General features: G+C 36.8%; 2 protein-coding genes across 5 annotated transcripts in view; one reads left to right on the forward strand and one right to left on the reverse strand.

The window, feature by feature from the left end:
• impdh1a (IMP (inosine 5'-monophosphate) dehydrogenase 1a) overlaps nucleotides 1-3,735 on the forward strand; it is a 38,066-nt gene extending 34,331 nt beyond the window's left edge. For 2 of the 4 annotated variants that reach the window (XM_005159007.6, NM_001002177.2), the window contains exons 15-16: nucleotides 179-195; nucleotides 2,840-3,735. In XM_005159007.6, coding sequence (XP_005159064.1) covers nucleotides 179-195; nucleotides 2,840-2,934 — 112 coding nt within the window. In that variant the 3' untranslated portion in view covers nucleotides 2,935-3,735. The remainder of the gene's footprint in view (nucleotides 1-178; nucleotides 196-2,839) is intronic. The other 2 variants (XM_005159008.6, XM_068214754.1) reach the window with 1 other exon arrangement.
• prrt4a (proline rich transmembrane protein 4a) lies at nucleotides 3,498-21,744 on the reverse strand. The gene is made up of 4 exons (XM_021474389.3): nucleotides 21,666-21,744; nucleotides 17,005-17,654; nucleotides 10,517-10,648; nucleotides 3,498-8,384 (listed from the first exon to the last, which is right to left on the reverse strand). Exons 2-4 carry the CDS (start codon nucleotides 17,573-17,575, stop codon nucleotides 6,487-6,489), a joined length of 2,601 nt encoding a protein of 866 aa, XP_021330064.2. The 5' UTR covers nucleotides 17,576-17,654; nucleotides 21,666-21,744; the 3' UTR covers nucleotides 3,498-6,486.
• Between the last annotated feature and the right edge of the window lie 656 nt (nucleotides 21,745-22,400).

Raw genomic sequence — 22,400 nt, forward strand, 5'->3', positions numbered from 1 at the left:
CACATTTGACTTCATTAGTATTAATATGGTTCACGTAAAACTTTAGCAATCCCCTCTGTGTGTTTTATTAAAGTTCCTCCCAGAGACCCTCAGTCCATCCTTTGTTACACAATCAAGGAAAAGTAGAGTTTACATGTGAAAATGTCTTCTCTTCCTTTCTCTTATGCCATCATCATAGATATTCTTTTTTGCCATGTAAGTACTCCGAGTCCTCATGTCTCTAATGATGATAACGTTGAGTACTGGTGGAGGGGATTGTGTTGGAAATGTTAACAGTGCTGCCGTCTGGGCTCTTTAGTGGGCATTGAGACTGTTTTAGTGACCTCTTGCTGTCTAATCATGTAGACAAAAGCTAGTGTCCTGCTGTGGTTGTGTACTTGTAAAATGTTCACTGATTTGTCTTTGGGAGGGAGATCATAGTGTAAAAAGAGATCGTTTAACCCTAAAATGAATGCTTTTTCATAATTAGATTTAAGCGTCTTTTTTTACACTAAGAATGCATATAGTATGGTGACCAAGGGATGAAAGCACCATGAAAGTGTACTAGCATTTCAAAATTTGGGGTTCGTAAGAATTTTTAACAATTATTTTGTTTATTTATTCAGTAATAAAAGTAATATATGCTACAGTTTTCATGTGCATTGTAACTAACTGCAATATGTAAGTGTGGATGTTTATTAGCATTTACACTACCGCTCAAAAGAGTGGCGTCAGTAGGATTTTTAAATGTTTTAAAATAAGCTTCTCCTGCTCACCAAGGCTGCATTTATTTAATCACAAATACAGTACAAATTGTGAAATTGTGAAACGTTATTGCACTACAAAATAACTGCTCAAATGCAGTTTATAATTTAATGTAATCATTTTTTCCAGTGATTTTAAATTTTTAGCTTCATTACTCAAGTCTTTAGAGTTGCATGATCCTTCAGAAATAACTCTAATATTTATAATTATTAGTATTATATTATTAATTTTATTATTATTATTATTAGTAGTAGTTGTAGTAGTAGTAGTATTCATGGTAATAGTAATAAAAGCAATAATGACTGGAGTAATAATTTCATTTGAAACTAATTACAATAAGTAATAAATATTTAATAAATAAATATTTAACTTTTTTAACATATAATAAATGCTGCCTTGACGAAAACAATAAATGTATTAAAATTATTAAATAAAATTAATAATTAAAAAAAAAACTTACCCCAAACTTTTGGTCGGTGATGTAAATTAAATGTGAATACTTACTTACATTTTAGGTTGGTTATTAAGTGTGTAAATATGTGATATTCTTTATATATTTCTTGCACAAATGTCTAATTCGGGTGAAAATTCTAGTTTCTTTCTTTTTTTGAAGTGATTCGCATTGAGGCAAATGTTTTTGCAGAAGAGAATGTTTGGTATTTTATCACTTTATATTTAGAAAATACTAAAAACAGCCAGAATAAAAAATATACAATAATAATAATAAAAAAATAATAATCAGAGTATAGATATGAATAAAATTGGGAGTTGTATGCAACAAAAAAAACGTTAAAAAATTTTTTTTCGTTCCCTCCGGTGCTTCGGTTTTCCCCCACAGTCCAAAGACATGCGCTATAGGTGATTTGAAGAAACCAAATTGGTCTTAGTGTATATGTGTGATTTAAAACATAATAATAATAGAGGTATGACTCTAATGAGAGTGATTGAGGTGAGATTCGTGAATTGAACCTTTTCCTTGCAAAATATATATAATAAAAAGATAGATTGACTTTAAATACAATACCGATGAGATTAAGTGAATTGTTTAATGTGTAGTTTAGTTTAAAACAGCAACAACAATTATGTGTTCCATGTAGCCTAAATGTCTGTTTAAAACCCACCAAAAAGCATAATTTTAGCCAGCACTACAGTCAATATTATTAATATTATTATTTTACATTTATTTGTAAACCTAGTGTGTTTTAAGATCGTGTGCTTGCTTTATCCATCAAAATAATAATCATTTTAGGTTTTAATCAATTTTGGCCTTTGATTTTTTATTATTTTCTTTGAAAAGTAAACAGAGAACGCTGCACTATAAAACCCAACAGTCAACTTTATCAAATGAACTGAGTGTGGTTAACTCAAAATTTATTGAAAGTTAATTCTACTCATTTGAAAAGAGTTTTGAACTCAGTGTTGAAGGTAATGAGCTAATTAAATACCTCTTTACTTCAACTTAAATGGAGTAAGTTCACAGTACTTAGATTAGTTTTTTTTTTTTTAAACTCAAATGGTTTGTCCCAATCGGTTTTCTCAGACAGTTTGAGTTGCCTTAACTTATTGGGTTTTACAGTACTCGGTTGATTTGAGTTCTCTTCATTTATTAGGTTTTACTGTGCTCAAATTGCTTTGTCTACCCAAATTGATTAAGTTCACAGTACTCATTAGGATTAGAGTCAAACGGTTTGTTGCAGTTGTTTGAGTTACCTTAAATTTTTGGGTTTTATAGTGAAAGTCTATGAGGGGGTGCATTTCTCGGCACAACACCGGCTTGATTGCAATGGAAATCTACAGACACGTATTTTAAAAAACGCAACTAAAGGTGCATTTAGCCATGTATTTTAGATTTTTTTTCACATAAAGCTGTAAAAAATGATCAAAAGCCAAGAGTAAATAAAAATGAACAGTAAACAACTTAAAATGGACAAGTGCATGAAAAAACAAAGACTTACTTCCATGGTGCTTTTTATATTTTCACTTTTGGGTGAACTGTTTTTTTATATGGGTAATATATTTGTAAAAAAAAAAAACTCTTAATTGTATATGTAGAGAAAAAAGGCTCATGTTTAATGCTCTGTTTGTCTTCCGGCAGTTACGAGAAACGGTTATATTGAGCCTGGCAGCAGAGGGCACCCAAGAGCTGGACCTAATGTCCCGTCACCGGCCGTCACTAAACACAGCAGCTAAAAAAAAAGCCATTTCTACACAACCCTCAATCCTTTGTCCTTCTTCCTGATGGCTCTCAAATCCTTGGTAAACTTAAAAAACACTTTATTGCAAGCCATCATTGGGACTAAATAACCTATGGAGCTTTTGTTTCATAGCTGCATTTTTGTTTTGTTCGGGCTTCCCTAAAAAAATGTAGACTATGAATGTACTCTGAAATATGAAGATCCTATACGTGTGTGTATGTGAAACAGAGTGTATCTTATATATTTGTGGTATACAGGGTATGTTTAGTCTGTCTTGTTCCAAAGATCCTAATTAAAAACGTCTGTTGGTTTAATAGCAATAATATATGTTGAGGTGAATCATGTGCACCACATGTGTAAGTGTTATGAGTTCAGTTCTATTGAAATCTATTATGAAATGAATTAGTTTTCTTGAATACGTTTGCAGGCTGCTTGCTGTTTAATCAGATCGCACTAGAACCATGACCGGATAATGAGTATCAGCCTTAAAATCAGGGAGTTTGTACTGTTACTCGCCTTATGCTAGTCAATAATGTATTTATTAGACAGTAGAGGCGCTCATTTCTCAACGTTTATTTATTCGTTTCACACACTTGCATCATCTTAGAAGGATTTACATATATCAAACATTTTACAGTATAAAAAAATTGCGAGATTTTACAAGGTCAGAAGTGAAGGAGAGTCGTACGCATTTGCTGTGAAAGTGACACTGAGCTCTATTTTGTAGTTTGCACAGATTGTTGGATTGTTATTCTGAATATAATGCAGTTTATAGAATAAAGAATGAGTTTTTATAGACTGGGTTCTTTAATGTGTACTTGAAGTATTAGTTTTGTCTGCTTTATTGTTTTAAAATTTCTTTTTATTGATTTACAACTGTGTATGTGTAATGTTCTACACCCCATTTAGAAACAAAAGCAGTCAATGGGACAGTTACTAAAAAAAAGAGCACATTTTAAAGATTTGGCAACAAATAAAAACGTTTTCCTAGCCAATATTGAGATGATCTTACATTATATAGGCTTTGTCTGTCAGGAGGCAAAAACTGTATTTCATGTTATTCGTCTATACAGCCTGCAGAGGGCAGTATATGTGCACCACAATCGTTATGAGGGCTTATGGGCACATATATTTAGCAATGCTATGCTGCTAAGCTATGATGAGTATATACACTCACCGGCCTATTTATTAGGTACACCTTTCTATTTTGGGCCCCCTTTATCCTCAAGAACTGCCTTAATCCTTCATGTCATAGATTAAACAAGGTACTAAAAATATTCCTTATAGATTTTTATCCATATTGACATGATAGCATCATGCAGTTGCTGCAGATATGTTGGCTGCACATCCATGATGCGAATCTCCCGTTCCACCACATGCCAAGGGTGCTCTATTGGGTTGAGATATGGTGACTGATGAACTTATTGTCATGTTCAAGAAACCAGTCTGAGAGGATTTGAGCTTTATGACATGGTGCGTTATCCTGCTGGAAGTAGTCATCAGAAGATGGGTACACTGTGGTCATAAAGGGTTGGACATGCTCAGCAACAATACTCAGGTAGGCTGTGGACTTGACACGATGCTCAGTTGGTACTAATGGACCCAAAGTATGCCAAGAAAATATCCCCCACACCATACTCCACCACCACCAGCTTGAACCGTTGATATAGGAAGGATGGATCCAAATCCAAATTCTGTCCCTACCATCCTACCTGACATTGTTGTGCATGAAAATCCCCGTAGATCAGAAGTTTCTGAAATACTCAGACCAGCCTGTCTGGCACCAACAACCATGCCACGTTCAAAGTCACTTTTCTTCCCTTCCCCATTCTAATGCTAGGTTTGAACTGCAGCAGATCATCTTGACCATGTCTACATGCCTAAATGCATTGAGTTGCTGCTATTTGATTGGCTGATTAGAAATTTGAGTTAGCAAGCAGTTGGACGTGTACCTAATAAAGTGGCCAGTAAGTGTATATTTTGCAGTGTTACAAAGACTGAGGCTATGCTTGAAATGAACTACTAGCATATTTCTTAGTGCACACTGTACTGTACATGTGCAACAGTATGCATTAGACATCAATAAAAGATTTGTTTACAGTTGTAGGCTAAGCAACATTGTTGTCACGTGACTTCATATTTAATTCAGTGCCTGCGTTCAGTGTTCTATTGCAGATGCAGTAAATCAGTTAGAACATTCACATAGTGTTTCACGGTGGAGAAGTTGGTAGCACAATTGCCTCACAGCAAGAAGGTCGCTGATTCGAGCCTCGGCTTGGTCAGTTGGCTTTTCTGTGTGGAGTTTGCATGTTCTCCCCGTGTTCACTAGGGTTTCCTCCGGGTGCTCTGGTTTCCCCCACAAGTCCAAAGACATGCGCTATAGGTGAATTGGGTAAGCTAATTTGTCCATAGTGTATGTGTGTAAATGAGTGTGTATGGATGTTTCCCAGTGATAGGTGGCAGCTGGAAGGGCATAAAAAGTTCTGGATTAGTTGGCGGTTCATTCCACTGTGGTGACCCCGGAATAATAAAGGGACTAAGCCGAAAAGAAAATCAATAAATGAATGAAATTTCACATACTACAGAAACAGTACAAGCAATATGCTCGCATGTTATTGCAAACATAGCCACAGTTTGCCATGAGAATGCAAATTGGCAACAATTTGAGTCTAGTATAGTTTAACAGATGTGATGTAAATTAAGTAACTCTTAAAAATGGAACACCTGTAGAACTAAAATGGCAAGTGATCCATCAAAATGGCTAATTAGCATTTAGCATTTTAAAAGAAACTGCATAGATTTTTCTGTTTGTCTTTGTCGTCTTCATGCAAACTTTTGCTTTTCTCTCATATTTACACTTCAATAGATTTCTAAAGTTCCATTCCACAACAAGAAAAAACAACAATTAGGCCATAGGCTAAACATCTTTTCATCAAACCAAGCTAAATAAAAAACCCAGAGGTGCTCAATCCTGTTCCTGAACACCTCCACCACCATATCCAGCTTTGCATCCTAAATCACATACTGTACATTATTATTTACAGCATATAATTATTTGTCTTGAAACTTACTCTATGACTGTTCAAAATGAATGTTCGATATTGTATGAATGTGTGCAGTATATATGACATTTAAAGGTACTGTATCCATCATATTGTCACTGTTATTCGACCTACAAGCATCAATTGTATTGTTTCACTGCCATGCCCGAATCCTTTCCTGTGGCCTCATGGGATTTAAGTGTCCATTGGATACACACTCCAATCTCAGGAGAAGTAATAGGTCATTTACAGTTTTATGAATGCTGTGTGCTATATAGTATGAAAGTAAGTAGGCATATTCAAACACAGGAAAGGTTCTCAAAAAGAAAACTTACAAGCAGTGATGGAGTTAAACTGTACAGCAAAGTGGCCCTCCAACAGCCAATTTGGACCAATTCGTCCAATTGTTAAACTTTCCAGACAATCTTAAGGCTAATTCTGCATGTAAGCACAGTGCATCCACACTCCAGCACAATATGTAGTTGATTCAATACAGATTTCTTCACCTATAGATCAATCGTGTCGCTGCTAATACTAAGTGCATCTATTTGCCTGCAGACGTTAATGAATTCAGCTTGAACTGCGAGCTCATCAACATGAGAAGTGGCATCCACATCCACGCTCCCTCTGGAGGATGTAGACCCTAAGGTGGTGTACCTTCTGTGGAGCTGCTGCCCAGAATGAGAGCCCCTATGTAGGCTGCTCTGAGAGTGTTCTGTTGAGTTTATCCCACCGCAGTGGACCGAGACCTGAGCTGGTCTCCCAGATATAGTGCTCCACTGTCTGGACCGACTAGGTACAGTAGCAGGGTCCACATCCCCACAGGAGGAAGTGCGGTATAGGCTGACTTCAGTGGAGTTGCCCCGACAGGGTTGTCCGTCTGGGGGTCCACGGGTGCTAAGAGAGAGTCTGGAGGAGCCGAAGAGGCTATGCTGGAACAGAGCCTCGCTGTTCAAGGCCTCATCAATACTTCGGCGTAGGTCGATAGGTGAAGGGGGACGCAGATCTGCTGTAGAATCAGCGTCCAAACTTGCAAAGGAAGACGCTTGAGATGCTTTGTTAGTTTTAGTGGGTTGGGCAAGCTGTGTTGAAGGCTTGTGCTGAGGACTGCTGGGATAGTGAAGGTCCAGTCCGTCGGATTCACTGTGCGGAAGCTCCACCAAGGTGTAGAGTGGCACACTTTCACTTTCCCGCCGTACTATTCCTTCACACAACCCCAGCTTTTCTGCAGGACGTAGTGACCAGCCACACCGACTCGAGAGGATTGTGGGTTTTCCAGATGTGGTGCCTTCTGTAGTTTGATTTTTGAAGAGCCAGCTGCAGCCCCCGGGTTTGGAAGGAGGCACTCCGCAACAGAGAAGAGGGTGAGTGATTATAAGGGCGAGAGTAAGACACACTCCTGTTTCACACACTCTGCAGCTGAGCTGGAAACCCCACCAGGGCCAGGGCATCAGACCAACCATGACTCCACCGGTTAATCCTCCTGCAAGTAGCATTGCATAGAGTCGAAGACTTCCGCATGCCAGGAGGAAGAGGGCAGAAAACACCCCAGCCTTGGCCGCCCTCTCCCACATCCGCGCCTCAGTAAATGGACACCTGCTGGCATGACATGATGGCCGTTCAGGAGAGCTTTCATTGAGGCGGTAAATGTGTTTGACGTCAGCACGGGCACAGCAATAGAGAAGCAGATACGTGAATGAAAGGATCGAGGACATCAGCACGAAGGCTGCTGCGGGTAATAGAGGCACAACTTGCAGGGTAGGAAAAAGTTGCAGTATTGCCATGGACGCCATCACAATGGCCACATGCAGAAGCACTAGGGCTGCCAAAAGGCAGGTGCTGCGCTGCAGGGTGTTCTGGGAAAGTAGCTGGGTACACGAGCGGGCAGTTAGCAGTAACAGCAGCAAGCCAAATGATGCGGTAAGACATGGATAAGCAGCTTCATGCAGCAGTCGAGCCCAGCCTATGGGAAGGCGCTCTTTTTGGCCGTATGGATCGTAGAGCAGCCACAGAGCCCGGCTGGAACTTGTTAGTAGTTGAAGGAGGTGGAGAAGGCTGAAGTGGGCACAGCCAGAGGGCCAGCGCAATGGCAAACACATCAGGCTGAGCGCAGAAAGCGCAGCCACAAGCATAAACACGCAGCCCAGTACGTAAACCTGCAACTCCCATGCCAGGCCCCATGTCGCCATGGCAGCATTCCAGTCAGTCAGTAAAGGGACCAGTAGAGGTGGAGTCAGGTCTTCAAGGGGTGGGTTTATGACACCAGGGGGTGTGGTTAAATAAACCGGAGGTGGAGTAGATAGAGTGTTGTTAATTGAAGCGTCAGATGACTGGCAGATCCCAAAGCCAACCAGGTTGCAGTCCGGAAGTGTGGCAGACCTGCTCCAGTCATCACCAGGAGATGCTAAAAGACAACAATTAGGTTAGTGTCAGACTTTATTTGGTTTGTAAATGATTTTATAAACAGAATATAATAAATATAATTATAAAATTATTTAATTATGCTACACACCTTTTGGAAATCGAACTTTCAGTACTTTAAAAGTATTATAGATGACTGTTTTCAGTGTTGGGCAGTAGCGTTACAAGTAGTGACGCTACTAGCTAAACTACATTTCTCAGTAGCGTGGTAGCAATGTCGCTACTTTTTAAATCAAATAGCTTTTCAGTAACGCTGCAGTTTTTTTAGTCAAGTAGCGCAGTAGCGTCCACACAAGCTACATTTACCGATCGCGGATCAATAAGTGACCGCACCCACATTCATGGAGCTGTGAGGCCGATGTCTAGTGATGAAAGTAAATCCATATGATGGCAAGAATGATGATTTCTTCCTCTTTCTGTTTTACGGGTGAGCCCCTGATTTGTTGTATATATACTGTAGTAAAGACTAAAGTATACTATGGTAATTAGTATTAGTTCATGATAGTTACTAATAATACCACAGAATGTAGTGTAATTTATTAATGAAGAGTTGTAAAGATATACAATACAAGCTAATGCCTATTCCTTAATAATTCCCTTTACTAAAAATTACTATAGTATTTTAAATGTGTAACTCCTGGTTTTATTGGAATTTTTTGTTTTAACTGTTATATGCTTTAATTTGTTTCTGTTTAGTACAGCATATTATTTTCAGTAAATAACTGAACTGAATAATTGTGCCTCATATGTTTTACTGACAGTTTTATTGATCACTAAGACATGACTCACTCTATTTGTTGCTTCGATTTAAAAATGAAAAATGCAAAAATAGCTTGGATGTAGCTAAGCTACTTTTGCCTTGTAGCTTTTAGCTTAGCTTGCTACATTTCTCCGAGGGTAGCTTTTAGTGGTTAAGCTACATTATAAGTAGAGCCGCTAATAGCTTAGCTCACTACAGTTTTCAAGTAGCTTGCCCAACACTGTATGTGTTATAATACTTTCAGAAAACCACAAGCTTCACATGAGTTTAACATGAGCAATCGCATGGTAAATATGTGGAACATGTATCAATGTCTGAAATAGGTTGTTTTTAAAACAATTTCACATGAGGCACATATGATCACATCAAAAATGTCCCAAAACTAAATTTCAAAAGCATTGCACATATTTTACATGTGTCTTTTTTTAACATGTCAGGTAAAGCTTACCTGTTTTTATCTGTATTTATTCCGTTCGAATGGTTTACAATTATATGATGTCTCTAAAATTGAGTCGGATAATGTAATCCAGCCTTAATCTTGGTCTGTTTATGCGCCCTGGGTTATATTCACAAAAAACAAAGCTAATACTGTCCAAAAGCAGCTCATTATTTTTACACATTATTTTGCATGTGAAAACACAGACCAAAACCACACACTGATGTTTCACAGGGATCTTAAAGCATACAGTAGATTCTGTTACTTCAGTATAAAATGGAGGATCATGAATGTCAGCATTACCATAAGCCCAAATAAAGCAATGACTATGTTAATTAGCTAGAAGAGATGTGGAAGTAGGCTGTTGTAAATGGGTCGCACACTTCATCCCTGACACACATTCACGTATGGCACAGATAAGAGGGCATTGACCCTGTTGCCGTTCTCGCGTGTGTGTGACTATTTAAAAATTAGAAACTGACACACTTTCATAGCATTACGTCACTTAAACACCTGCGCATGGAAGTAAAGTTTCACAATACAGACTCGTTTTATTTTCAAATATTGTGGACACTCTTATTATTGCAGGATTGATTGAGATTGTTACTGTATTGATAAAGATGGGGAATTCACTGCGGCATTAGAGTTAGCATTAGTCGTTCAGCATGTGGTAATTAAGGTCACAGGGTCTGGCTTAACTCTCACCTTTAAAGACTGAATTTTCATAAATTTATTTAAATTTATAATTTAAATAAAGACCCTGACTATTTAAAATGCATACAGATACTAATTTTAGATTCTTGTAACCTTTCATTTAGGCACTTTGTGGAGCACAGAAAAGCCATTGCACTCTTTTATCCAGCAGCAAAAGTTAATATATTTAAAATAGAGGTCATTCTGACAGTGAATGCTTCCGTACCTGTTTTAGGAGAGGTTTCAGTGACCTTGATCACAATACTGGTCGACTGGCCTTTCTTCTCCTTTTTCACATGTTCAACACCCTCATGCTCCTCTCGATCACGCTCAGGGCTTGTCATAATGAAGGTCGTTTCTGTCGGACAAAATAGAATTACAAATCTTAAAGGAACACTCCACTTTTTGGGGGGAATAGGCTCATTTATGACTTCCCTAGAGTTAATCTGTTGAGTTTGATACATTTTTAATTGATTCAGCCAATCTCTGGGTCTGGAGGGAGTACTTTTAGCTTAGCTTAGCATAGATCATTGAAACAAATTAGACCATTAGCATCTCGCTCAAAACATTTAAAAATAGAGCTTTCATAGTTTTTGTTTCCAAAGCTTGACTCTTCTGTTCTTACATTGCATGTTAAGACGTACTGTACCTTGGGACTATTTTCAGGTGCTGCGTAATATCATCGCGCCTGCTACAGCCGTGGTACAGCACTAAAGTGACTTAATTTTTACGCTAGACATATTTACTTAGAAAATAGCAACTTTTAATTTTGCTAGTACCTAGTTCCTAGTCTTTTCTTAGTACACAATGTTGGGTAAGTTACTTTAAAAAAGTAATTACAATTTACTGATTATACTAGAAAATTGTAATTTGATTACATTACTAATTACTGTACTTCATGTAAAAAGTAATCAGATTGCTAATTCCTTTACTTTGACTTTACCTTTAAAACTTATAAAATATACCTATAAAAATACAAAATAAACTGCAGCTCTTTCGGTAATTTAGTATTCACAAAAAAAACTTTACAATGGGTTGATCACAGCAGCTTGACATATTCAAAATACTTTGCACAAAACCTCATCATTCACTTTTTTCCAATCCTGGAAAACTGGATACCATTGACATCCATCGTATGAAAAAGCACTGCAGTGTTTATTTGTTCCGTGTTTGTCTGAGGTAATAGTCTACCCAAATGTGTATATTACAAAGTATGAAGCCGATCAGTCAGTTCTTGTCACATGACTCAAGGTGTTCAACTGCGTGCTCCTGGGAAATGCGAACTCATACAATATGCGCTCCCAATATGTCTGCGCGCAAAAGACATGATATGTGAACGACCTCATAAGCAGCTACGCTTCTCTTCACATTCAGAGGGTACCTTCACCAGAATGGGGAAGTCCCAGAGTAAAGTAAGAAAATATGATACACAAGTGTTTCGGAATATATGGAAAAGCTACTTTACGATGTTTTCATCTGTTTTTGTGTAATTTGTTTTTATTTTATTTATACTTGTCTCTTTTATTCTTGTTTATGTAAAGCACTTTCAATTGCCACTGTGTATGAAATGTGTTATATGAATAAGCTTGCCTTGCCTTAAAAAGGAAAATTATCAAAACTCTTATAAATTTTTTGTGTGAGATACTAATGGTCTAATCTGATTCAGTGATCTATGCTAAGCTCATATATATATATATATATATATATATATATATATATATATATATATATATATATACAGTTGAAGTCAGAATTATTAGCCCCCTTTTGATTTTTTTTTTTTTTTTAATATTTCCCAAATGATGTTTAACAAAGCAAGGAAATTTTCACAGTATGTCTGATAATATTTTTTTCTTCAGGAGAAAGTCTTATTTGTTTTATTTCGGCTACATTAAAAGCAGTTATTAATTTTTTTAAAAACATTTTTGGGACAAAATTATTAGCCCTTTTAAGCTATTTTTTTTTCAATAATCTACAGAACAAACCATCATTATACAGTAATTTACCTAATTACCCTAACCTGCCGAGTTCACCTTATTAACCTAGTTAAGCCTTTAAATGTCACTTTAAGCTGTATAGAAGTGTCTTGAAAAATATCAAGTAAAATATTATTTACTGTCATCATGGCAAAGATAAAATAAATCCGTTATTAGAAATAAGTTATTAAAACTATTATGCTTAGAAATATGCTGAAACAATCCCTCCATTCAACAGAAATTGGTGAAAAAAATAAACAGGGGCGCTGATAATTAATTTAGGGGGGCTAATAATTCTGACTACAACTGTATATATATAATATATTTCCATACACACAAACACACTCTTTGTCGGCAACGCCCGTGCAGTCACTCATCTATCAATGTAGAAAAGGGATGAAAAATTGTAATTATCGTAATTAGAAAAAAAAAATAATAATTGCATACTGAAATATTTGTGTATATCGCTGGCTCTGGATGGCCACAGTCCTCCACTGCAGCTTGGTCACGCTTTCATTTCAAAGGAGCGCTACCCTGTACTAAAATGGTGGCTTTATTGACGCTTTCTTTCCAATAGACAACAGCAGGGTAGGAGACATCTAATGTCAATATCTATGTGCTAAGCTAAGCTAAAAGTGCTCCCATTATCAAATCAAATCAAATTAATTTTACTGACACATCATCAGCAGCACGTGTGCTATGATGAGTGAAAAGCTCATGAGTGAAAACCTCACTAGACTCAAAGATTGGCTGGATGGGTTTAAAAATGGTAAAACTCAACTGTTTAACTGGGAGTTGTAAAATGAGCCTATGTTTCTTGAAATACAGTGAAGTTTACATTTAAACACGTGAAACTTAAAACAAGGGTAACTTTTTCATTATTGTTTTTCATTCCCTGCAGAACTCCAAACCCCAAAAAAGAAAAGAAGTTGCTATCAGTTTCACAATGAGTCACTAGGGGGCTTGTATCCCACTCACATCTGCAGTGATGAACGGTTTGTGCGTTGCTGGAATACTGATGTTTTCACTGCAGTTTGTGGAACACAGGCAGAGCATGATGAGGATGCACCACTGATGCAGACATTGAGCTGATTTTATTCATGTCAATACAGCAGTATTAAACAAGGAGTGGCAGTGCAACGATGCTGATGTCCCTTTATTACAAAATTATGATGTGTACAGCCGACACTTTATCCAATTTAAAACGTGTCATCATCTTTTCGGGACATTGCTGCTCAGCAGAAATGTTAGTGCTCAACTATAATGTGCCTGAGAGAATGTGAATGCCTGTATTACATTTGATGCAGTAAAAAGACTTGGCAAATAAATGGCAAGAATTTCTATCTAGTGAGACGTCCTTCAAGACTGTAGGCAAAATTGACTGTAGGCAAAAAAACATCGATACACTCAAACGAATCTTAAGGGAATCATAATGTGACACATAAAGAAATGGCTTGTTTATGAATCAAAAGCATATTGTGTGATCCCAGCTAACAATTTTAGGTTCTGAAAATGTTCCATTAACATTCCCATTAAGAAGAGAAGCCATTATTTTTTTAGGTTTTTAAAATGTTCATAGGTGGCATGGTGGCTTAGTGATTACTGTCACCTTACAGCAAGAAGGTCGCTGGTTCGATTACCAGCTGGACTAGTTGGCATTTCTGTGTGGAGTTTGCATGGAGTGGGCTCCATTGGATGCTCAGGTTTTCCCAACAATCCAAAGACATTCGGTATAGATCAGAGATGCCCAAACTAGGGCCCGTGGGCCAAAGTTGGCCTATGGTAACCTTTGATTTGGCCCACCATCCCATTTGAGAAGAGAGGGAGAATGATGGGGGATGGTTTCTAAATTGTCAATTCATTTCTAAAGTAACTGTTTGTTTGTTTTATTGTTAAATGGTATTATTAAATGATGTAAATTAATCAGATTTTGTTTACATGTCCATATGGTCACCCGACAATGCAGAGACTTTGGTGAGGAAATCAAGTCAAAGGCTTGACCAGTGTATTCAGCATTGAACTTCGCTGTGTGATAAAGATGATTGTTTGTTTTTAGTGCAATAAGTTTTCATTTAAAAAGTTGTTTTTTATTTATTTTGAATCATATGAAATAAATTAGGAACATATCCATGGCAACTTTAATGTAATATAGTTTGGTATGTTTACCTTCGGCCCATGGCTCTCTGTGATATTTGGATTTTGGCTTTTCATACGAAAAAGTTTGGGCACCCCTGGTATAGGTGAACTGAATAAGCTAAACTGGCCAAAATGTATATGTATGAATTAGTGAGTATGGGTGTTTCCCACTACTGAGGTGTGGCTGGAAGGACATCTACTGCATAAAAATATATGCTGTAATAGTTGGAGGTTCATTCCGCTGTGGCAGCCTCTGAAATAGAGACTAAGCTGAAGGAAAATGAATGAATGAAATGTTCATAATGTACAGTTAAAATTATTAGCCGCCTGAACTATTTGCCGTCCTGTTTATTTTTTTCCCCCAATTCCTGTTTAACAGGGAGCAGATTTTCTTAACACATTTCTGAACATAATAGTTTTAATAACTCATCTCTAATAACTGATTTATTTTATCTTTGCCATGATGACAGTTAATAATATTTTACTAGATATTTCAAGACACTTCTATACAGCTTATAGTGACATTTAAAGGCTTAAATTAATACTTATTAACTATTTAGCAACATGGTTTAATTGTCTTCCGTACATCCTTACAATAACATTTCTTTAAAAGTTCTGCATGTTTTCATGTTTTTATGCATACATTTATGTTGTGCGTAAATGTTGTTTATTATAGCTTTTAAAACTTTGAGACAGTCTGAACATCTTTAATATTGTTTATGCTACATTGCATTACTGAAAAATATTCAGTGAAAAATATTCTGTTTCAGAAGACTTTTAGATTAGTATCTCATTGTTAGTGTGGATTAAATAAATGATACCAAAACATACAGTTTTTTTTTTTAATATAGCATTTTAAAAAAATCTAGAAGCTAGTAGCTACCCTCAAAATAAATATTAACCTTGATTTAGACCTCAGAATTCAGAAAATATTTTATTGAACATTAGAAAACTAAATTATATTTTAAAGAATTAAATTTATGTTGTGCATACATTTTGTTTATTACATCTTTTAAAACGTGTCTTTTTAAAAAGAAAGGTTTTGCTAATGAGGTGTATGTATTTAACTAGAGTTTGCTTGTTTGGACACATTATTAAAAATATGTGGCTAAGAAATAACTGAATTGTAATTTTAATTGCGCAATTAAAAAAAACCCACTTTAAATTATTAGCGTTTTGCACTGTGATAGTCGGAAATTTAATTGATAATATTCTTAAAACAGTCTTAAAAAGTTTTTATTTGACATGATGAAATCTGAATTTATCCAGACATTTAAAAAGAATATATTTTAGAGCTGTAATAATCACAATACCGTCTAACCATGATATTTTTATCCAAGGTTATCATTCTGTCAGAAGCTTATACCGGCCCATAGTGTAAAACCTAAATCAATGACTCATATGAGCTGACTGGTTTAATGGTTGAGTAAAAGGAGATACCAGTTCAGCAGTCACTGTCAGAAGCTTATATGATTCATAAGTCAGGATTACTTTTAGAAATCACAATGATACATCACATAAACCACCATGCAAGAATACTGGATGTTCCCAGACTCAACATTTATTTATTCATTTTCTTTCAGCTTAGTCCCTTTATTCACCAGGGGTCGCCACAGTGGAATGAACCACCAATTTATCTAGCATATGTTTTACAAAGTGGATGCTCTTCCAGCTGCAACCCAGTACTGGGAAACACACTCATTAACTCTCATACACCATGGCCAATTTAGTTCATCCAATTCTGAAACTGCTGAATTAGTTCATCCAATAGCTGAAACTGCAGCTCTGCACAAGACTTTTGGCCAGCGGAGAAATTAAAATGGTCGTGCCGAACTGAGTCTGGTTTCTCTCAAGGTTTTTGTTCTTCACTCCCCTATCGGTGAAGTTTTTTTTCCCTCTCCTCTGTCGCCACTGGCTTGTATGGTTCAGGATCGGTGAATTTTCTCTTCAGTGTTTGGACTCTCAATAACGACTTCAAACCACACTGAACTGAGCTAAACTGAACTGAACTTAAACACTAAAAACTGAACCACCCTGATCCAGTTACTATGACCATTTATGTGAAGCTGCTTTGACACAATCGACATTGTCAAAGCGCTATACAAATAAAGCTGAATTGAATTGAATTGAATTCACCTATAGGCATGTCTTTGGACTGTGGGGGAAACTGGAGCACCCGGAGGAAACCCACATGAACACAGGGAGAACATGCAAACTCAAGAATTGCCAGCTAACTCAGCCAGGAATCAGCGACCTTCTTTGCTGTGAGGCGACAGTGCTAACCACTGAGCCACCATGTCACCCCCAGCTTAAAATTCAGTATAGACTTAATGCTGCATTATTGCCACACTAAATTATCCATGCTCAGAGCCATCACATCAACTTATACAGCTGAAATAGTCATGCAAATGCATCTATGCCACCTTAAATATGCATAAAGCCACAGATGCCATATCCGGTTCTATTATTGCAGTGGAAATTTATCAACCAAGTCAACCAAACAGCAGCACATGTTTGCATTGTGTTTTCTGCACATTCACACGCTCTCAAGTTCTGTCATGAAACGCATGAGTTGGCTCTAATGTAGCTTTAATTTGATTACCTGTAGGAGCGTCTGTTAAATTCTTTGTTTTCTCGGATGGGTCTTTTGGTGATGTAGTGCCATCTAAAGTTCCTCTAACATATGGTGTCTGGGTGGCACTAAAGGACTTTTTAAGTGTCCGATGGGTGCTGGTTTCTGCAGCAGTTTTGGATTTAAATGTATTCCTGTATTTGGATTCTGAGGTTTGAGAAGGAAAAGGCTGGAGCGTTGCAAGTGAAGTTTTAAACGATCTGTCTTGCTTGAAATTTGTCCAATCAGATTGCTCGGTTTGAGTTCCCTCTTCATCGTTCTGGATATCCGAGGGAAGCTCGGTTTTACTGGAAACTACAGTTTTGATCCACTGCGTTTTTGAGGCTGTTGTGATATAAAGGTTTGGTTCAGTCAAAAGGTCTCTGTTGGGATGTACATCAGGGGATAAACTTGGGTCCATTTTTGCTGTCCATGATGAGCTTTTGCCTGGCTCTGGGTCTGTGCTGGGCAAAAAGTGGGCTTGTTCATTTCTATTTAAAGACAGACTGGCACACTGGGAGAGAGTGAAGAGCAGCAGTAGAGCTTGACGGTGAGGGGTCATGCTGACACTCCTCTGAAGATCTTACACCTCACTGTCACACAACGCTGATCCCATTTCAAGCTTACATTCTGTGTTGGATCTGAAAATGAAACAGAAAACTAAAGCTTATTTATATACATACAGCTGAAGTCAGAATTATTAGCTGCCTTTTCTTTGTTAAATATTTCCCAAATGATGTTGAACAGAGCAAGGAAATTTTCACAGTGTGTCTGATAATATTTTTTCTTCTTGAGAAAGTCTTATTTGTTTTATTTTGGCTAGAATAAAAGCAGTTATTATTTTTTTAAAAACATTTTAGGGACAAAATGATTAGCCCCTTTAAGCAATTTTTTTTTCGATAGTCTACAAAACAAACCATCATTATACAATAACTTGCCTAATTACCCTAACCTGCCTAGTTATCCTAATTAACCTAGTTAAGCCTTTAAATGTCACTTTAAGCTGTATAGAAGTGTCTTGAAAAATATCTAGTCAAATAGTATTTATTTTATATTATAAAATATTATTTTTACAAATACGATAAATATTTTATAATATTTTTATAAATATTATAAATATTTTAAAATATTATACTATTTTAAAACATCTAGTAAAATATTTTTAGTAAAATATTACTGTCATCATGGCAAAGATAAAATAAATCAGTTATTAAAAACTATTAATAGTTATTAAACTATTAAATACATATTAAATACATATAAAAAGTTAGTGAACATTGACATAATTCATTGTGTCAAACATTTTTCTATACTCTATACACACCAACGCAATAGAAATGAAACAAACAAGATGTGGTTTAATTGCAGACTGTCAGCTTTAATGTAAGGGTATTTACATCTAATCAGATGAATGCAGTAGTAATCACAACAGTTTGCAGATGTGCCTCCCACTTGTTAAGGGACCAAAAGTAATTGGACAGAATAATAATGATAAATCAAACTTTCACTTTTTAATACTTGATTGCAAATCCTTTGTAGTTAATTACAGCCTGAAGTCTGGAACATATAGATATCACCAGACACTGGGTTCAATTTTTGGTGGTGCTCTGCCAGGCCTCTACAGCAACGGTCTTCAGTTTCTGCTTTTTCTTTTGGCATTTTCTCTTCAGTTTTGTCTTCAGCAAGTGAAATGTATGCTCAATCAGATTTAGGTCAGGTGATTGACTTGGCCATTGCATTACATTCCACTTCTTTCCCTTCAAAAACTCTTTGGTTACTTTTGCAGTATGCTTTGGATCATCCTCCATTATGCATTTGGCCTAATATGAGCAGAAAATATTGCCTGAAACATTTCCGAATTCATCCTGCTGGCTTTGTCAGCACTCATCAATATATATGAGAGAACCAGTGCCATTGACAGCCATACATGCCCACGCTATGTCACTACCACCATGCTTCACTGCTTAGGATCATGAGCAGTTCCTTTCTTTCTCCATACTCTACTTTTCCCATCACTCTAGTTGTTAGATAAATTAATTTTATTCATTTCATTATATTCTATTTATATTATTTTATATATATGTATACTTTTAAAGGAACCCAAAGTTAATGTTAAATTTGTGTGCTTCTTGATATAATCACATGCTGAACTGTAGTTTTCAGTCAGTTGAATGGTTGGAATGTGCCAGTTGCAGGAATATTGCGCTGACAATGATTTGATTATATGATCAATAGGATTCTACCAAACACACTGTTTAGACCAATGATTAAAGACAATGCATCATCATCTGTTTGCCTGTGTAAAACTGGCCTTGAAGGACTGCCCTTTGAGCAACCAGAATGGAGCCTCTTGTGTTTTTTTTTCTGTGTATTCCCCTTGCTGCAAGAACATTAAATCTTTTATAATGAATCTTCCTGAGTCTTGGAATAATTTTTGATCCTGACAAATTGGCGAGCCAGCCAGGAGTCCAATATCTCTTCAGTGTTACCTGGATTGGACAAGGCGCCAAAATTGAGAAATCCTCAACCGTCTTATCTTTCTACATCTTGGAATGATTTTGATCCTGACACTAGTACAAGTTGATCTTGGTCTCATCTGTCCATAGGATGTTGTTCCAGCACTGTGATGGCTTTTTTAGAACTCTAATCTGGCCTTCCTGTTTTTGAGGCTTACCGATGGTTTACATCTTGTGGTGAACCCTCTGTATTCACTCTGGTGTAGTCTTCTCTTGATTGTTGAATTTGACACATATACACCTACCTCCTGGAGAGTGTTCTTGATCTTTCCAACTGTTGTTGAGGGTGTTTTCTTCACCAGGGAAATAAATCTGTGGTCTTCTGGGTCTTTCTGTGTTGCAGAGCTCACTGATGCTTTCTTTCTTTTTAAGAATGTTCCAATTAGTTGTTTTGGCAATGCCCAATGTTTTTTCTATCTCTCCTATGTTTTTTTTCAGCCCAATGATGGCTTGCTTCACTGATAGTGACATCTCGTATCTCATCTTGAAAGTTGACAGTAACACATTCCAAATACTAGTAGCACACTTGAAATGAACTCTGGACCTTTTCACTGCTCATTCTTATTGGGATAGTGAGGGAATAACACACACCTGGCCATGGAACAGCTTAGAAGCCAATTTTCGAATTACTTTTGGACGCTTAACAAGTGGGAGGCACAAATGCAAACTGTTGTAATTCCTACAGCGTTCATCTGATTTAGATGTAAATACCCTCAAATTAAAGCTGACAGTTTGCAGTTACAGCACATCTTTTCGTTTTATTTCCAAATTCAACAAATCCATTATGTTGGTGTATAGATCCAAAAATGTTAAAGTTGTGTCGATGTCTAAATATTTTTGGATTTAACTGTATATATAAGCTGAATTTCATAAAATTGAAATTATTAGCCCTATTAGCTTTCAATTTAACTCAAATATTTTTTAAACTAATTTCTAAACATAATAGTTCTATTAACTCATTTCTGATAACTGATTTCTTTTATCTTTGCCGTGATGACACTATATAATATTTTACTAGATATTTTTTTTAAATGTAGGGCATCACGGTGGCGCAGTGGGTAGCACAATCTCCTGCCAGCAAGAAGGTTGCTGGTTAGAGCCTCGGCTTGGTCAGTTGGCATTTCTGTGTGGAGTTTGCATGTTCTCCCCGTGTTCGTGTGGGTTTCCTCCGGGTGATCTGGTTACCCCCACAGTCCAAAGGCATACAATATAGGTGAAATGGGTAAGCTAAATTGTCCATAATGTATATGTGTGAATGAGTGTGTATAGATGTTTCCCAGTGATAGGTTGCAGCTGGAAGGGCATCCAGTGCGTAAAACATATGCTGGATAAGTTGGCGGTTCATTCAGTTGTGGCCACCCCGATTAATAAAATGATTAAGTCGAAAAGAAAATGAAAGAGTGAATAAAATAATGCTAAATTAAGTAGCCTTTATCTGTAATTTTATCTGAAAACCAATATTCTGATACATCCTGAATCTCTTCACGTGATATATATATATATATATATATATATATATATATATATATATATATATATATATATATATATATATATATATATATATATATATATATTACAAACTAAATTATAATTTGGCATAATCAAAACTGGACCTACATACACACCATCAGTTTTAGTCGATCCCCTCGAGTCATGTGACCCAATTCAGAAAAACGCACCTCAGAGAACAGGACACACACACACACGCGCGCGCGTTAAAGCAACCATTAACCATCCATCAGAGAAGTAGATCTTATTCAGCCTATATTTATGTCAAATATCCAAACCACTACTGCAGAGTAAGACCTAGGCTACTTCACAACCCTTTCCTTAATATTTCTCAACTCTCTTTCCTGGTAACGGGATGCAGCATATTTATCATTTATATTTCAGCAAGAGAGCAGGAAAGACGGGGATGCTGATCTACATTATCAACCAGTGCAGCAGTATTTAGCGCATCTTCTCTTCATCATACAGTGACACATATCCACACACCAGCAAGGGAGCTCACTGCACACACACACACACACACACACACACACACACACACACACACACACACACACACACACACACACACACACACACACACACACACACAAAGTTTGACTGCGCCAGAAGAGATGTGCTCACCTCGGGACGCGTGGATGAAGAGGCTAAAATAGGAGTAATCCTTCAGCCTGCCGTCCTGCTGCGGAAAAGATTTGACTCTGACTGTGCCTGTGTGTGTTTTACTGCTTGCTCTCTCTCTCTCTCTCTCTCTCTCTCTCTCTCTCTCTCTCTCTCTCTCTCTCTCTCTCTCTATGACACACACACACCTCTGTTTTTCGCATGGATGAACACACACGCATGCTGCCTGACACACCCCCTTTTAGTATCCCGACTCCGTCAAGTCTCTCTTCATTCGGTTAAGCTGCATCTTTAGTTCACAGAGAGCTGGATTAGTCATGTTAGATGTTTTACTTCTCTCTCTTACGTCACTGAGCCCTGTGATGCAATGATCTTGATATGTCATGGCCGTTTCCGATTGCCGATTTTTTTGTACAAGCAAATTGACCGATTCTGATACCGACTTCCGATTTTTTTTATTTTATATTTAATATAAAAAATAATTTTAATCATTTTAAATGTGCATAATAGAGTGCCTTGATTATTTATCATCTACATAATAGGTACGTGTTTTAGGTAAGGTCAGAAATGACCCAGAAATGGTTTTATATGATCCCATTACCCATGGTTTTGACCATAATTTTTGGTTTTGAATAGCAACCCTATTTTTAGGCGAAAAATCGAATATATGGATTATAAATGTACTCATTTATTCAGCTCCACTTTAAATGACGAGACTCATAGGACAGTAATCAAACA

The sequence above is a fragment of the Danio rerio genome, chromosome 18, assembly GCF_049306965.1.
Source record: "Danio rerio strain Tuebingen ecotype United States chromosome 18, GRCz12tu, whole genome shotgun sequence".
In the NCBI taxonomy this organism is placed as follows: Eukaryota; Metazoa; Chordata; class Actinopteri; order Cypriniformes; family Danionidae; genus Danio; species Danio rerio.

Excerpts from the sequence above, each read along its gene's own strand:
- prrt4a (XM_021474389.3), bottom strand. The coding sequence starts at position 17,575 with ATGACCCCTCACCGTCAAGCTCTACTGCTGCTCTTCACTCTCTCCCAG. Across the intron at positions 10,649-17,004 it reads TTTAACAGACGCTCCTACAG|AAACGACCTTCATTATGACA; the intron begins GTAATCAAATTA and ends TTTGTCCGACAG. Across the intron at positions 8,385-10,516 it reads TGAAACCTCTCCTAAAACAG|CATCTCCTGGTGATGACTGG; the intron begins GTACGGAAGCAT and ends GTTGTCTTTTAG.